Genomic DNA, 19,633 nt, shown 5'->3' on the forward strand with positions numbered 1-19,633 from the left:
ATTTTTACAAATTATAAGTTAGCATAATTTGCTTCTATTCTGTTTGCAATCCTGTCTGTTCTGATTACCTTCAATCAGAGAATTTATTTTACGAATTAGAAGTGAGCAAGTCTTCATAACTCTCTTTATAATTATTTTTGAATCGATTATTATAAAGATTTTTAGATGTAAACTTAAATTTTACTTCTAATGAATTTTATATTTTGAAAATTTTACTCAAATAACTCCTCACTAGTCAAATACATGCTATATATAAAATAAACACATCAATTAATAATCTAATCTTGATGATTTTTTTTTATTAAAACAAAGATTAAGATGAGAATAAGATGGAATTATTTTAATATGAGGAGGCTATCATCAAAATAGCTCATTATAAGTAAGCTATAGCCTATATTTAATTCTCTTTATTATTATTATGGTAATATAAATCACGATTAATAAATTATACATGAGAAAAGTCATTTGAATGATTGACATGTTTAGACTATATTATTATAAACTTAGATTTATTTGCATGTTTTAAATTATAAACTTAAATGTATGCAAATTTTATTTTATCGAATGATACTTAATCCTACTACAGATTATAATTGCTTTTATAAATTGATAAAAATAATTCTTATATTACTTTCAATTACGAATAAATTACATTAACTTTACCTGTAAAAGTTGAAATATTAAAAAAAAAAATGATTTAAAAATAAGATTAAAGTGTAAAGAAACGTAAAAGTATACTTTTCTAATTTCAATGTTTTAGGCCTGGTTATAAATTCATTTGAAACGAAATTTTTACTGACAAATTTAAAATTTATTTTATGAAACTGGTATAATGGCGAAATTATTCAAATTATTTAGTTTTCAACTATTAAAAGTAAATTATAAATTTATTCTTAATTTGTTTTACAATATTTTTTCAATTGTTATTTAAAGGAACATTCTTCATTTTCAAATAACTTAAAATTTAGTTTTTGATAAAGTTTTGCTAAATACAATTTTTATTCTTAACAATAATCGCATTTAAAATAATTTTATGTTTATATTAGGATTATTATAAAATTTACAAATTAGTCAAATGTAATAGTGTAGTCTCTTTATGCATATTTATTATAAACGTGCAATAAAAAAGAATTACGGTTAAATCGAATGTTAAACTTCTATTAGCAATGTCAAAATTTCTGGTTCTTCTCCAGCTCGCACGGATTTCTTCTACATAAATTAGAAATATAGAAATAAAATTTATATTTTGTGAAACTTTAAATATAAAGTAACAGCTTCTACTTCAATAAATTCACCATCAACGCATCAAATTTAATTATTAATCAAAATCAATTTAAAAAAAAAGAAAAAAAAAGTAATCTTTCATTTTGGAGCGAACCTTTTTCTTCCATGACGCATCGTTCGTTGTATAACGCATATTCTACAACCAATCAAATCGAATGGTTAGTCTACAAGGCTGCCCTTTCCCAGCACAATAGGGCAAGAGAGAAAGAAAAAAACCACGGTACATTTCCTGGACGATTGCCTCCTTCAAATCGTACAGATAGACAAGGCAGGTGTGGTGGACCGCAAATAGAGCCCACCTGTAGGGCATCTGTTCTCGGTCCTTATTGTAGCTGTTAACTATGCCGAATACTACGTGAGAAATAACTAAAGCACATGGAATTTGAAATTGAAAGTTTTACCACCTTTTCTTACACTTTGCGTTTCGCTTATTCACTGATTATTAAAATAAACTTTAAGAAAAAAAAATTAAAATTTGTATGAAATATACGAAAAAAAATTATAATTTCGTTATTGATTTATCAACATAATTATTTTATTCAAAATGATTGTTTCCAGTTGTTTTCTTTACTTTTGATTTTAAACAAAATTTAAGTTGACAAAAATTTTAGTGTGAAATATGAAAATAAAATTTTAAAATACAGATTTCACTAAAATTATACCATTTTTTACATCTTACAGGAAAATAATAATAATAATAATAATAATAATATAACTCAATTATTATTGACTCGTGAGATATATTTAGTAATATTGCATTATCTTTCAACATTATTATTGAAAACTAATAGAAAATAGTATAAGAGACATAATAACAATTTTAAAATCATAGCTATATTTTTAATTATTTATTAAAAAATTAAAATTTTCTTTAAAATCTCATAATTTTAAGCAGTCTGTAAAGGTTTTTCAGCGACACTTTTTAAACAAACTAATCTCTGATAATCTTCTCGCATTACAATAATCCTTGGGATTACTGTTGTAATGTCTACAATAGACTCAGTTTCTATTGACCCTCTAACTCGACTAGAGTCGAAAGAAAGAAGTATTGACTTTTCTATATGTTTTCAAATATACAAAAATATTTCGTGATTGGATCTTACTCATATAGGCCCTATGATTTTAAAATTATTTAATTATAAAATTTTTTATTAGTAATATGAAAAGCACATACAAATTAAAGGAATTATTTATTTTAGTTAAATAAACCATGTTTTTCTCTTTCAGATTTGGAAATTCGTTTTAAAACTTACAAGTAGATCTATATATCATGCGACATGCTGTAGAAATTAGCGATGATAATTAAATTTAATGAAAACCAATTGAAGGGATAATATTTTAATTCTACGAAAACCATCATGATGACGGCAGCCTCGTGTCGTCCTTCAACATCTCCGAACAATAGCTGTGATGATGAAAAAAAGATCGGCGACGTCACCCCATCCGTGCAGTCATCACCGAGTTCCAAAGCAGAGGCAAAAACTCTGGCCTTCTCCATAGCCAAGATAATGGAACCCGGTCCAAAGAAGCAAACAAATCAGCAGCCCTGTCTGGATTCCGTACTCCTAGATTTCAAGAAAAAGATGAAGAATATTAACTTAATGAATCCTTTAGGTAATATGAACAGTATGATGAATAACGGGGTTGTGTCGGGGGTACATTCTTACGGTGACGTACCCGATATGCATCAATCAACATCGTTTGTTGATTCTGTTTATGAGGCAACGTTTAAACGATTAGTCGATGGAACGGCTCTAAGATACCATCTTTCATCCTATGGAACAGAAGCACTTTCTCGATTATGGCAAAACAGATCGCATGAACTATTGAGACAGTACAGTTTACTTTATACTCTGTGTCCCTCTCAAGGAATGATAGGTCAAGTGCCTGAACCTCCTCGAAATCGTGATAATTGCTATTGGAGAGAACTACCAGTCTTTACAAGACCTTCCGAACCTTCATACGGAGGTAAAGTAGTTCGACCTCAGCCGTTAATTCCTTCTGCAGGATCTTCGAGTACTATACACCAGTCAGAACATAGAACAGTTACCGATAGGGCACCTAATACAAGTTCTACAGCCCTCGAAGAAAGAAACAAGAATTCAAATAATGGAGATTACCAGCAACAATCAAACCAGTCTATTAGATCGAAAAGATCGAACAACAAACATAAAACTTTTACTTGTCCCGAATGTGGAAAAGTGTTTAATGCTCATTATAATCTGACAAGGCATATGCCCGTTCACACTGGTGCTCGACCGTTTGTTTGTAAAGTTTGCGGGAAAGGGTTCAGACAGGCAAGCACACTCTGTAGACACAAAATTATTCATACTCAAGAGAAACCCCATAAATGCCAAACGTGTGGCAAGGCATTTAATCGGAGCTCCACTCTCAACACTCACATCAGAATTCACGCAGGTTACAAGCCTTGGGTATGCGAATATTGTGGGAAAGGATTTCATCAAAAGGGAAATTATAAAAATCACAAATTGACTCATAGCGGGGAGAAAGCTTACAAATGTTCGGTGTGCAATAAAGCTTTTCATCAAGTATATAATCTAACCTTCCACATGCACACACACAATGATAAAAAACCCTACACGTGTAAGGTATGCGGCAAAGGATTTTGTAGAAATTTCGACTTAAAAAAACACATGAGGAAATTGCACGAATCTAATCAACAATCTCAAAATGGAGTGACTTCCACTATGTCAAATTCGACTCATTCGAATCCATCTGTAAATGTGAGTCTCGTAAATCCATTTTTCGTAACTCCGAGCACTAGTAATTATTTGGAACCTCTTTCAGGAATTATATAAATTTGTCCACCTCTCTAATCAGTTTGCAATATAAAAATTATAGTAGTATGGATTCACGATGTTCTCTAAATTTATTACGCATTTAGTTAGATTATCTTTAATAGGAATTTAAAAATCTGTCTATGAATTTTATAATATATTAATATTCTGAAGTTAAAAATAATAAATAATAATTTTAAAATATTAATAAAGTTTAAAATTTATTTTTTATTGCAGAAATAGCATTAAATTGCTTACTGTATTTATCAAAAATATCGTTAAAATAATTCGCAAATCAGAATGATTTACATTCAGGCCTGACTAAAGTCTGTTTAGGCCTATGTGTACGAGTATTACTTAGGTATATATATATAAAGATTTTATTATGTGAAATGTTTAATAAGAAACCTTCAGAATGAAATCAATTTTTCATACGTTTCTGTTTGCTTTGACAGATTATCTATTGAGTAATTCATCAACTCAGAAAATTACTGCGATTATGAATTATCTGATGAATATTTCTTTATGAATCTTCCAAATTATCTAGTCACTTTAATTTAGTGAGTTAAGGTCTATTTATAATTAACCATCTACCATTATCTGAGTAATTAGTAATTATGCCTTATAAATAAATTTAATATTGACTTGATTATATAAAATTGTTAACGGGAGGAATTTAATTAAATATTAGTCTATTATTTTTTTTTTGTTACACAAATTTTATTTAATCATTTAAATAAGTTAACTGTTTTATAAAAGTCCAAATTTGGGTTTTAAATGATGACATGAATTTAAGTTGATATTGGCATTTAATAATAAGAATAAAGTCATCATATTTAAACACAGTATTTTAGTTCTCTCTTTTTTCTCATACAAGAATAGTTTTTAATTGAAATAAATATTTTCAAAAGTTGTTAAACTTATAACTGTCGAAACTTAAAGTAAAAATTGTGATATAAGATTCAAATACCTTCCTAGAATATTATTATTTTAACATTTTATGGAATATAAGCTGTTAGAGATCTATAATATAAGATCTTTGCAAAAGAAAAAAAACTGTAGAGGTGACAAATAAACGCAACGAAACGCAACGCAAAGCTAATCGGAGATATTTGAGGGATATTCCCTTCTGTAAAATTGTAGTCATATTATTATAAATGATATAAAAAAAATATATAGATTATATATAGCTATGTAAATATTATATGTACTGTATGTATGTACGTAATCAATCACATGTAGATGCGAATCACGTGTTTATGATGTATATTTTCAGGCGAAAAAATAAATACATTGGCACTGGAATAAATGTCTTCATTTTCCATTCATGTGAAAAAAAACCTATCTCGTCCTACGTGTTATGTTTCTATTATATTTATTATACATACAGAAATAATAATAATAATATCGAAAATATATTGGTAAATTGTAAATTTATTTGAATCATTTCACATTTAAAATAATGTAACTTTTAAATTGGCATTATAGTATTTTATTCATGTAGACTTATTATCTATAAACTAAACATATTTGCGAAATACATTTTGAATATTTATGAATACATTTATTCATAAATATTTTGAATAAATATTTATGAATAATCTGATAATTTATTTTTAAAAAACTAATTCTTAGAGTGTTTTATCGTCTAAGTCTATGAAACCACGGCTTAAGACACAGATTTTTGCAAATAATCAGCAATTTTTTTAGGGAAAATAAATCGCGAAAGCGGGAAGAAAGAGACCAGAAAATATACATCTAGTCTATGGTTCACATAAATTAAAATATCTTTGAACATATTTTTGAAATTTGTATACTTTTCTCAACCTTTTAAATATGTAAAGCTGATGAATTAAATTATTAAATGATTAAGAAAAGTTCATACCTATTAATTAGGAAACTCTACTTAAAATAAAAATAAGAATAAATTTTTTAAAGTTAAAACCTCATTAAAATTACCTTTAAAATTTTATTGAAAGAGAGTATTTTTTTTAAAAATGAAATAAGTTTGAAAATTTTCCACTCTTATAAAAATAATTTTATGGATTAATTCATTAAAAATAAAGATTTAACTATTAAAACAATTAAATTAAATTAATTTTTTTAAAAGTATAACTTATTAATAAATATTAATTATTTTTATTCCAAAAATATGCGAAATCAAATTCAAAAAATAAAATAATTCTGAAATCTTGAAATATTTACAATATTTTTTTAGCTTTTTATTCTAAAAAAAAAATTCAATTCAATTTATACCACTTTAAAGCAAGGATACAGTTAGAGAGATAAGGCATTAACAATAGGATATGTTTAAAAGCTGTTTAAAATTACTAGATTATAGTAATATATATATATATATATCTTCCTATGCGTAACTTTAGTCGGTTCTCAATATTTTTCGATTGGATCAAGAATGTTTCATTGTATAACAGTTTTACGCTGCAATTCATTTATATTTCATTAAATGTGCAGGATAAAGTACTTCAGATTCTAATTAAAAAAAAAAAAAAGAAACTAGAGAGATAAGAGAGAGCGAGGAAGATAAAATAAAATGCAATTTAGAAGAAATGTCAAGAGATTGGAATGATTGTACTTCTAGCCTCTCGTAAAAGAAATAATTACTAAAATTGAAAATTTGTCTTACTAAAAAGAGGTTGTTCAGAAAGAGCATCAATCTTTCCCATTGATTTACCTTCTCAATTATCTACATCTTCATATCTCAACACAACTACAAATTTTAAATTCAAAAATTCTTTACAATTTATTTTTAAAACTTTAAAAAAAAAAAAAAAAAACATTAAACGGAAAAGAATGCAATATCTTATAATTAATTCAAAGATTTTTAAAAAGAGAACATTTCATAAGCATTATAAAATACAAAATTTTATCAGAATACGTATATAAAATATCTCATTCTTTACGCGTTGTCAAATTTTGATTTTAGAAATAATAAAGACAAAGAAATTTAATATATTTAACTTTCTAAAGTAAATATATGCATGCAAGTTTATATTGTTTTGCAATATATTTATATAGGTTTAATATATCAATACAAAATATGGATTAAGCTATTGCAAATACTAAAAGAAAAAAAAGTAGATTATTATAAATATAGATTTAAGAAAAGATGACTATTAATTTCTCATTTTTGGTCCTTTCCTCCCTGTGAGCACTAGGAGGGCCTTTTCTCCATACCAATTGTGGGTTCGGTTAGGCCTACAATGGGGCCGGCTGTGGGACGAGGTCCGACATATACGGGACAGACCGCTCATGAAAAATTCCCGGAGTTGTTGGCCCGGATTCGATTCAGGGTCTCACAGAGCGGTAGGCTGTCGCCTTAACCGATTCGCCTATCAGATGGTATTATTGCTAACAGTTTAACAGTAACAATAAAATATATTTTATTGCTTTTATAATTCAGTTATGAATGTAATGTGTCTAACTTATATTTCTAATAACTTTTGAATACATAATTTGAAACAATTTCATACAGAATTTAATAGAAATGGTATACAAACACACTCAATCACACCCACATACACATACTTAACTAAAAAAAATTTATTATTATTATTATTTTTTTATTTATCCAGTTAAAATAAGATCCTGGAAGATAAAATAAATTTATAAATTAAATACAGTTATCTTATTTAGTATAAGAACAGACAGTAATTTTCGAAATGAATTACTATGATTATAAAAAAGTAAATAGCTTGAAAAAATTTGTAAACAATTCATCCGGCGGTCATGATTAAAGATTATAACAACAGTAAAACTGATTTAACGGACTAATTCGAACGAGAGAGAACTTTAAAGCCGAAAGTCCATTTTATAATAAAGTAGATTTGCGAATGCATGTCTAAAAAAGTTGACAAATTGGTTAGTTTATCTGTTTTTACTTATATACATACATTTGTGTAATTAAAATTTCACAGGAAAGTCTATATGTATTCTTGCTTATATACTCGTTGTTCTGAGACTGTAGTAAACAAATATTAATACATGATCTAAATCGAAATAAACAAACGAACATTTTTTTTTGGAAAATACACTTTAATTATATTTAATTAAGAGTGGCGACTCTTGTATTAAAAACCTTATTAATTTAATTACATATAAAAAAATGTTTTCAAATTAACATGGCGTTAATTTTCACGTATGTCTTACTAATGGAAATTTTGTCCGTTAAATCGAGATTTTACAGTATTATTATTATTAATATAAGGATATCTGAATCCAAGATTTACAGATTGGATAGAATTTTTTACATAAGCGCAGTTAACAATTGACTACAGCCTAAATGTTTATTGCTATTGATTTGCCCTTTAATTAAATCGACAGCAAGTGTAAAAGGAGGACTTATAAAAATATGATTCGACCTCGAATTATCATTAAAAAAATATGAGGTTCTAATCGGATCCGAATCACTCTCAATACTAACATTCGGTCACTGAATAAATACAGTATTAAATATTGATTTTCGTAATGTGTGAAGCTTATGCACCTATCATTGTTAAAAAAGATTTATTAAATTATTTTACGATTATCAAAATTAATATACTTCAAAATTTTCTATTTATTTTTTATATTAATTACATTTTTTAAGAAAATAAACTAAAATAATATTTTAAAAAAAAGTATTGTTTGCTTCTAAACTACAAGTAATGTTTTTTAAAAAAAAATTTGACGTTGGCATATAGGCTTGCTGTTAGACTATTAAGTTATTACAGTTGTTAGGTAACGAATATTTCATGTTTATAATTCGACTTAAAAAAGCATATGTCTAACAATGATTCTTCTACATATGAATAATTAGACCTGCAGATTCTACGTCGAATGCAGTGTATGGTTTTCCCGTCTGATGATACTTGACCGGTTATGGGCATTCTGGACGTCCCCTTCCCACTTCCCGCAGATATATGCACTTGTAATTCAATGAAGAAAAAGTACATGCTCGCCTCTTACATTGTACAACCTTCCAGAAAATGGACATACAATAGCAACAAGTAATCACATTTGTTCTGTTATCGTCCGCACTCGGTCAACACGTGCGGGCCAGATGGTCACCGCGGAGCCAAAGTGTTCCCGAACCTCTTCACATCCAATACGCATTATTTCCATTAGAAGGTCTATACTTCCGATTCGCCACTTCAATCAATTTCCATCTGCTCCGGTTAGTTTTAGCGTTTTAAGAGAACTTTTGATGAACCGCTTTCTTCCATACAATACATTAAACCCTTGTCTCCTATGGCAAAAAAAATTCAGTTTTTAGATCCTAATAACTAATAATTTAACTAATTCTCCGAATTTACTAATTTTACTTTATTTAGACATAGGGCGGTCGACTGTCCTACAGATATAATCGGGTTCCTTGGAGCGAAGCGGGATAACTCAATTCACTTTTGAGAACCCAACCGGGTTGAAGAGCGAGTTGCGGGTCACGCTCTTCTTTCGTGACGAGAGCCGCTCTTGCAGTCGAAAGAGCTTCCGTCTCACCGAACCGTCAGACGAGTGGACGAAATCTCAGCTGCGCCTGACAGTCGCGTAATCAGGCGCTCAAGTTCGTCACTTGGCCGCTCTCCTTCTCCTCTCCGTCTGCCACAAAAGACTTCATTACCGGCGGATCCCGTAAGGGGACGGAATTAACTCGTCTTTTCACAACCGACTCCGGGGGGCGAGGGGAACCGTTAAACTTTGCGAAATTGGCCAAATTTCCGAGGTGCTTCCCTCCCGCTGCAACCTGCGATGTTAATTGAAATGAACGAGCCTGTCTTTTAATAGTCCTCGAGAATGTCCGCGGAGACGACACAAATTACATGACGATTGCGTGACGGGGTTTCGTCTAGTTCAGTTCCTTTGTCACAGAGTTTTGTTCGAAAACTTGTTGAGCGAAATCAAACAAATTCAACGTGAAATCTTTGTGATAATATTTGCAAGAAATTTACGTTTTCAAATTGGCAACATTATTATTTTATTTCGTTTTCATCTAAAACTGAAGACTATCTTATAATTTTCAAAAGTATCAACTATTAATGATTATTTGATAGTAGTTAATTATATTTATATGATTATAGAAATGATATTAAGATTTTTTTTAATTTTTAAAATACAGCCCTATATTCGAAACAGAACCGCGGTTAGAGGGACCCAAGGGTGGCTGAGTCACCTGTAAAACATTTTGAGCCACCCCTGTGCATCGTCCCAAATTCATATATTTATCTACAAAATATAAAAAACGAATTTTTAACGTTTAAATTTTGAATATTTTTGTACCATTTTGTAGTAAATTTTGTACCCCATTAGTAATAGTATAATTTATAATAGCTATATAATTTATACTATTATATCCCAAAAATTTACCGAGAAAAGACTTCAGACCCTGTTTCTCGAGGTATGACCACGAGATCTTGGTAAGACCACTCCACAATTTTTTAGATCTACCTCTACTACGGTCGATCTAACTACACCTCAATTCGAGATTAAATATTTTTAAATACTACGAAAGTGTTAATTATATTTTTAAGAATTTCTTAAATTTTGAGCTGACAATATAATAGACTATGGGATAAGGGACTTGATAAAATATTACACATTTATAAAAAAAAATGATAAGTCCTTGTTAAGACCCCCTTCCCAATGGCATTCTCCATTAGTGAGTCAATTTCTATGAATAAAATTCATCAATCGAAATATTAATCAGGAGAGATAATTAAGGCTTTATTCTAAAAAAGTTTACGAGAGAGAGGATAAAAACGAATACAAAAACCGCATCCATTCACCAAAATACAAAAATGGCTGCCGAAAAGAAATCTTGAATAGATAAACGTGAACAGAAATAAAAGATGCTACTCCAATGTGAAGTAAATTAAACACTTTCTAATTTGCATGTGTGTACCTAACACTCGCAATGTTTTTCTTGCTTTTAATATACTAAAAAATTCTCATAGAAAAATATGTTAATAAGGCGTGTTTTTATTTTATAACATCTACTGTTTATATAGCAAGTTTCGATTTATAGAGTATAAAGACTAAAGTAAATTTGGAAAAATCTTCATTTCATTCCGCCTCTTATTTTTGTATAGACTGATATACTTTTTAGTTTTTAGAAAGTGCAACTAATTAAATAATGCAGATTCTTCTTATTCATGATTAGTTTCGAAGTCTTCAGGGATTTAGGAAATCTGGGCAAGTACGAATTTATTTACTTTTATTGAAACGACTTCACTTCATATTGATGATGATGATGACCGTTGTCGAATTTGATTATTTTCTTGGTTCTTAAGTTCGTTTTAAAAAACAGAATACGTAATATAAAAAGGTAAAAAAAATAATATTTTGTCTTAATATCGAATCATTATACAGCTCTTAAGATTTCTCTCAATAAATGAATTGAATGGTTACATATAATCATAACTGTTCGAAGGCAAGAAAAAAACAAGAAAACTGCTAATTAATTCTGTCGAACTGACTTTTAAATTTTTAGATTAATTTTTTATTTTATTTTTTATCTTCTAGACAAAGATTAAGCATTTTATCCTTAAAAAAACGATAAAAATCTTCTATATTTTGAAATAATAAAATGCAATAGGCCCTCGATTTAATGGACTAATTGGGAAAGGGATTTATGCAATTGCCGAAAGTTCGTTAAATCGAATATGCTTAATAACGAACTTAAAATGTTATTATAATATATAAGCATATAAGAGTGAATAAATTATTACTGTAACTTACATTAAGTAATTTATGCTCACTGACCTATCTTTAAGCGTGATCTGTTCGTGAATTTAAAAAAAAGTTATAAATTTTTTCCTTTAAGACAAACATTTTTTGTCTGTTAAATCCAAATTGCGTTAAATCGAGGGATTACCGTACAATAAAACAAGCTGAAGTTCATTCTGCTTAAAAAATATAAGGAAAAGTACTAATTATTAAGTAAATTTACAACAACACTTCAAGTTTCAAAGAATTTTAATATTCAATATAATACGGTATATATTACACAAAATTTAAACAAATACAGATATAATAAATTATGTTTTAGAATATTTATATTTATAATTACAATTATTATTCACGAATTAGAAAAAAATAAAAAGATAATGTTCAAATATCGAGTATTATAATATTACATTAGGAAATATATCATACATCTGTATATAAGCCTACCCTTATCTTCATGAGGTAAGATATGAATTTTAGTCGTGCTTATATCACGAGAAAAACATTTACGGACGTAAATTTTGCAAAAAAAAAATTGCAAGAATCATTCAACAGGTTTGAATAGTAAGCAATCGTCATATAATAGGTTTATACAGAATACATAGCATAGGGAAGTATCTACTTTACTACTGCGTAACAGTAGATCGAGTATAGGTCCCACAATGCAACCAATCGCCCGCGGTGCCATTTTTTCTGTCAACAAAGAGCAATTTCGACGCCCGGTTCAAAAATTAAGCCGATATTTACACAAGAGTCAATATGCATGAAGACATGGTGCCGATGCGAGACGTCGTCGCATTCCATAAAGCACGTCGGGCATCCGTATTTTTCCGGAGGCAACACGACCGAAGACGAAATTGCGGACAGCTCGTTTTAAACATGAAAACTGGAAAATAGAGAACGTGGAAAATGGAGTTATTTGCTCAGCGTCGGAACGTTGTAGAAATGGTTATAGGCTTTTGTAAGCAGAAGAGCCCGAGGCAAGGAGTTGGATGGAACGCGGGAAAAGTTTTCCAGCAAGTTTTCACCTCGAACAATGATCATATTTCTGGATGCGGAGCTCTTCCACAATGGAGAGTGATGATGCCGAAAAGACAAACACAACATCAAAACGAGAAGTTGATGTGCCAAATAGCGGAAAATGAAGTGACGTCAACTGATGAAAGGAATCGCTTCGGGCCATCTATTGCGTTGCGTCTTGCCATGTCTAACACACTCCGTGAAATGTGAAATCGTTCATGCGATATGTAACCGCATTAATCGAATTTTAATAACTTTGCTTCTACTATTGTTGATTTTACCTGAAAAGATTCTATGGAAATGCAAAACTTTCCATTTTCAGAACCAGTGCTGAAAGTTATTTTTTAACTTTGATATTTAGAATTTTCTCCCCCTTGTTTCGTTCTCTTCCGTATTTTAACGAATGAATAAACTTCTTAAAAGGAAGAAAAATTATTTTAAAAGTATTGGACATGTTAAAAAATATCTCCAAGGCCTATGCCAAATCCATTGTATTTAATATTTTGTTGACTCGATAGAAATAGAAAAGGAATTAAATGAAAATACATAGAATAATCATCTTTTTTAAAATTCGAAATAATCCAAATAACTTTCATTTGCATTAAAATGGTCGACATTTAAATTCTGTAAATGAAATTTTTTTCCGATATTTTGTATAAATTATAAGAAAAACCAAGGAGTATATAATTTTTCATTTTAAATAAAATAAATTTAAAATTTTTTTAAATTACTAGGTCTATAACTAATTCAAAAATCCCTCCATCGATTTAATTTAGTAGAATCGAACATTGTTTAATCGCATTTTAATAAATTTCATCATTAACATTTATGGATTATTGCATGTAATTAATAACCATACTGTATACACTACATATCTGAATAGACTCATATTGCTCTTCGGTAGAAAAAAAAAATCAATTAAAGTTTATAGCAGACTTTTTGAAATGATGCCCTCAAGCTAGGCCTACATTTGAAAATGTTTGCGAAATGTATGAAGACCACTTATATGACCGATAACAAGTATTTTCATACTCAGTGATGAATTAACACACTCTGAAGAGTTCAACTAATTTCGGATTCCGTTTGTTGTTCGATTTAATATTTATAAACTGTATTTAACATATAATTATTTCTATTTGAGACTGAACAAGCTCGAAATTCCTTCAGAGCGTCACTATCATATCTCTCGTCAGCTTAACATAGTTATAATTCACTACAGAAGCGATTATATTGTGAAAGTTGCGTAAAAGTAAATACAATTTAATTTTTTCCATACTTCAAAATGTAAACCGCAAAAAATTAACTTATTTATAACAGTTTCTCCTAAGGTTATAGTTTAAAACAGATCTTTCCATTTACAGATTTAAGATTTTAAATACAATGGGTTTATTATTTATTATATATTATTGATTAAATAAATATAATTATTGTAATTCAACTCATACAAAAGTCAACGAATAATATAGAATTTTATAGCCAAACTAATGATATGAAATAATCTGTCATACAAATGTAAATGATTTATTATGCACAAATTTATATTTTAAAATATCTAAATGAACTTTTCTTATAGTTATCGTTCAATATATTTGATAAGATAGCGCCTAGTTGATGTTATACAAAAAAACGATTTGTTATAGAGATATTAGAGAAAACATTTTTAAAAAATAATACACAATTTTATTTAGATTTAAAATGTTCGAATAAAAGCATATTCAACCTTTTAATTATTCTAAAAAGATTTTTTTTTTTTTTTGCTATTTTTGACTTAAAGGTGCTTATTTTACACTTAATAATATCGAATTTAATGAAATTAAAGAGAGAAAATCGGCTGTTATAAGTCTAATTTTTTTCTTTTATTTAAAATACTTGCTGATATAACTCGAATTTTACTTTTTAAAATAGATTATCCAAATAAATAGAAAAGTTGTTTTAACGATCTGTAGTATAAATTAACAGAATAAAGTATAAATTGTTATATTGTTTATGGCATTGTGAACATATAAATAAAATAAAAATTCTTCATTAAATAAGATTTTATTTTCCATTAAATGTTTTGCAAAATTAATATTGATTTTAGAGCATATGAATAATTTTATATTAATACATTTGAATTCTAGAATAATTTAATATTTATTTATTAACAGAAATATTCACATTTAAAATTTCGAAATTTTCTGCCTTTCATTAATTGCTAGTTTCCTATAAAAGATTAAAACTAATTCTATTTGACAAAGGAAATACATGTTTAAATAATTCATATATTAAAATATAATCCTTAAGCAATTTGTTAATATTGATAGAATTAATTATTTAATATACAAATAGTTTAAAATATTTTAAATTATTTACTGTAAGTATACATATTTTTGAGTAAATAAAATCAATAAAATATTAAAAATTCAGATTGTACTTAAATATTTTGCCCCAAATGTGTATTAACAATATGTCTCATTGGAAATTTCTAAATCTAGCATTGTATTTTAATTTTCCTCTATGACTTTATAAAATGCGCACAATTAATCCCAAAACTCTTATAATTAACTCAATATCACTTTAAATTATGAAGTCCCCTAGATACAAGAAAAATTAATTAATTTTTTCTTGTTTTCTCCCCGTTATTTGCTCGATCCTTTCCAAAATTTTAGAATCTTGAATTTTTTCTTTCTTTTTTTTTGCTATTTTAGCAACAAAATTTTATATTTGACATAATTAACTCTCTCTCTTCTATGTCCAGTACATTACATCTAATGATGTGAAGTTCATTAAAATATTTTTGAATTTAATTTATTTTTAAAAAAATCAAAAAGTAAATATATTAAATTATTTTTCCTGAAGATAATCAACCTAAACAATTGAAATTAATTGAAAATAAAATTATAATATAAAAGCTAATAATCAAGGTAATTAGCACACTTTGATAATAAACACTTTCCAAAATAAAATTCTTTGTTAATTCGTTTTATTGTTCAGGTTTTATTACAGTAGACCTAATATATAATTTTATTCTACGGACCAATCAGATGTAATATTTTAAACTTAGCTTCTTGCTATCGAAATGTTTAATACAAAACAGAATCGTTTCAAATTAAATCTAACAATATTAAACTGTTTCATTTCTTTGAACGATTCACAAGCTTCTAATCAGCATATTATGAAGCATCATTGCTCTCTTTGTGTATCATAATAGAGCATCAGAGCAGAAGACTTAATAGTGACAATTAGTACATATACCACGATTCAAGAGTTAACACGCTACGCCTGACAATATCGATAAAACGACTATTATTTATAAGTCGGTATCTGTAATATTTACCCATAGCTTTAATATCTAAGTAAATAATAATGCACGCTAGATTTATCTGCCGCACGCATATCACATACATATAAAATTCTTTCGGAAAAAAGGCGTGTATATAATTTTAACCCTTACTACTTTTAATGTTCCTTTTACATCATTTCACATTTCACAGCGCCTTCAACATTGGGATTCTCTCAGAGATTCGAAACAAGAACATTTATCTTTTTATTCCATTGCTCTAAATACTTTCGTTTTCTTTGTCATTAACTTTAACCAATGAGAAGCATTATAATGGATGGAAGAGATCAATAGGATGAACGTGTGGATAGATGTCCACAAGAATCATACATTAGCATTTTACTAAGAGAAACACTAGAAGACAAGAGCGACTCTTAGAAAGAAAATGACAAATTAACGTGTTTTCCTCTTAACCCCAATTCCTTCTATTGAAAGAAAAATCTGCGGTTAGAGAAATAAAACGATTTCCCTGTATCAGTCACAGGCACAGTAAACAAACGGCAGAGTTCCCGTGTCACGGATGCGTGTGTCAACAGCGGCCGAACCGGGCATGAATATGTAAATGGGACATTAGTGAAATGATTGGGAGAAGAAGATAAATAATTGTGCGGGCGACCTTCTAGCAAAGAGAAACGAAGTGGTGTCTGTCCCTCAGGTGACACTCAATACTTTCTACTTTAAACAGGACGAACGAATGCGCACCACTCATAAAAATGCGGGACTCGATTCTGATAAATGATCAGCATATGGATTATATTCAGGCCTCGAAATATGTGCAGAAAACGAAGAGACTTTAAATAACTATTTAAATTACTATTTTATCTCATTTCGATGAGAGATGCAATTACGTAATCTTTTTTCAATGTCCGATTTTAAATTAAAATAACAAAATTATGATACAGATTTTATGAAAAATATCGTGACGATACTGAAAAAAATAAGTTATTTTATATTTTTAAAAGTTATTTATAGTTGTCTTAAAAAAATTTTTTTTTCAATTTACAAGTGAAAATATAACTTCATCACTTTTAATTAATTAATATGAATAATTATTACTTTAAGTTATGACAATTTATCAAACTATGAATGAAGAGCGATGCCCTATACTTTCACGAGATGGAAATACCACGTTAGCGTACAATAGATCTTATATTTTTATATAATAGAGAAAATTAACGCTCAGTAACAATGCTATTAACTTATTTAAGGTTTATATCATGTATTATTATAGAAATAATTTACAGAAGTCACTTTTATTGCGTTGTGCAGCATCTTTTACAAAACAAAAATGCAAATTTTCATGATTTAAATACTCAGCTAGGAAACTCCGTTTCTCGACAATCATTAAAGATTTCTATCGTCGACTATTAAATAATATATTTAATTTTTATAATAAATTAGTTCTCATTATAGATTAAAAATGATGCGTATACTGGCACTGTCAATGATAATCTATAGAGAACTTTCAAATATGATAGCTATTATTATTTTTTCATAACAAAAACCGAGTAAAACGTTTAAGGCCAGTTAACTTTGTTTTACTGCATATAAAAACGTTAAATACTTTAATATTCCACATTTTGGTAAATACAGTATGTTTGGGGTGTTTTAATAAAGAAGTTAGAAGAAAATTGTTTTAATAATAAATTAAATATCTTCATAATTTTCGTTTAAAAAAAATAAAATTGTAAATAAATTTGAATAGCCTTTTTTCTAATACATTTAAAAATGAAGGTTTAACATCTAAAAAATGTGAAAATATTCATATTTTTCAATATTCTTCTCAAATGACAATCAGTGTCTCCATCTAGATGTAAAAATTGTAACTAACAACACGATCGTGTTTTTCTTCCAGGATATACAGGATATTATTATTTTAAAATTAAAAATTAAATTTATTATCGTAAGTTATTTATGTCATTATATTAATTTATCTTATGTATCTGTAAACATAAAAAGTAACTCAAATGGAATCCAACGAAGAAGAGGAGGCGGCATTATATTTTAATTCGAATTTAATATAAAAAACCGAGAAAAAATAAAGCGAAGAAAGAGAAAAAACGAGGTTATATATGGACCTCCGACGGGTGAAATGACACTAACAGAACTGCGGAGGTGGAAGAGCGATTCCCCGAGGAGTGCACTGTCTCGCCGTGCATCAGCCCCGTGCTGATACAAGATCCTTTCAACTGACAAAACGGAAATCTAAAAGGGGGCCGGATGGCAGAGAAAGTCATCAGAAGATAGTCCCCCGAGCGGGGAGGAGGGAACCAGTTTCGCAGGGGGTAACTAGCGGGTCTCCTCTATTGAGACTGTGTATCTATCCAGGTCCTCTATTGTCTGAGCACCATCCATGTTTGATCAGAGAAACTGTAGGCGGGCTGCCAGTCCGGAAAACCATTCCGAACATCTCCGGTGGTAATCGTTGACAAACAAGAGACCGGAGAACAAAAGCGCACAGTCAAGCCGGCAGGGAATATCCGTTCAGTCTGTAGATAGAATTGCCGCCGTCTTGACAAACAGACAGCCAGATCTTTCAACTTTGGGTTTGTCAGTTTCCGCCATTGGCCACGTTGTGGCGCTCTGGATGAAAACCAAAAGGAACTCGCTTCAGTCATTCAATTGAAATAAAAAGGGTTGGAGAGCTTTTACAATCTCCTCGGGATTTCTACAAGAAACTCTTTAACGCTTGGTGCGCCGTCTGCAAAAACAACCTTTCTACTCGTCTCGTCAACTTTAAAATCTACTACCCTTTCAACTTGTTTTTCTCATTTTTTTTCAAATGCAAAAAACCTAATTTCATTTGCAACTAGTTAATGATGTGATGTGTTTACGACTCTCCAATTTAATTAATTAATGTAAATGAACCAATTAAAATGTCTATCTTTTGATTATTAACTCATATTATATTTCAATATAAGAAATTTTTTAAAATTCTATGCAGTACTATTTATTTATTTATTTTTAATTATACAAGTGTGCTTATTTTCGTTGTTCCTTTATTCAATATTTCATTTATTTATTCGACTTCTTGAACTTGTAGTTAAAAATTTATGCACAGAAGTGCAAATATATATAGACCTTTTTAAACAGGCTTTTTATTTACTGTTGTTATTTTTTAAATATAAAATCTATGCATTGATTCTTACAGTGACTTCACTATAAACTATTATAAAACATGATTCATACCAGTTTCATTTATACCATTAAAATTATTATTAACGACATGTGGTCGATTTATGCTCTGAAAATCAAAAATAATTAAACGCAAAAGTGAAAAATGTTATTATAAAAATAAAATAAAAACTTAATTTTATGAACGAAATATTTAAATAACGAAAAATACCGCAGTTATCTTACAAGTAAAAATGCATTTGATAAATTAATGAATTGGAAATTGTTCAATAAACTTTCATTATTACTAATAATATGCGAATTCAAGATTGTCCTGCTGTTTTCGTTTTGTTTTTATAATAATAATATAATATGTGAT

At 28.6% G+C, this 19,633-nt stretch overlaps 2 protein-coding genes across 3 annotated transcripts in view; one reads left to right on the forward strand and one right to left on the reverse strand.

The window, feature by feature from the left end:
- LOC111617994 (zinc finger protein Gfi-1b-like) overlaps positions 1-4,230 on the forward strand; it is a 31,367-nt gene extending 27,137 nt beyond the window's left edge. For both annotated transcript variants that reach the window (XM_023359401.1, XM_023359402.1), the window contains exon 2: positions 2,512-4,230. In XM_023359401.1, coding sequence (XP_023215169.1) covers positions 2,643-4,103 — 1,461 coding nt within the window. In that variant the 5' untranslated portion in view covers positions 2,512-2,642 and the 3' untranslated portion in view covers positions 4,104-4,230. The remainder of the gene's footprint in view (positions 1-2,511) is intronic.
- LOC111617995 overlaps positions 1-19,633 on the reverse strand; it is a 97,472-nt gene that overhangs the window by 58,006 nt on the left and 19,833 nt on the right. The window lies entirely within an intron of this gene.

The sequence above is a fragment of the Centruroides sculpturatus genome, unplaced genomic scaffold (assembly GCF_000671375.1).
Source record: "Centruroides sculpturatus isolate CEXI.00-Female unplaced genomic scaffold, Cexi_2.0 scaffold36, whole genome shotgun sequence".
Taxonomy (NCBI): domain Eukaryota; kingdom Metazoa; phylum Arthropoda; class Arachnida; order Scorpiones; family Buthidae; genus Centruroides; species Centruroides sculpturatus.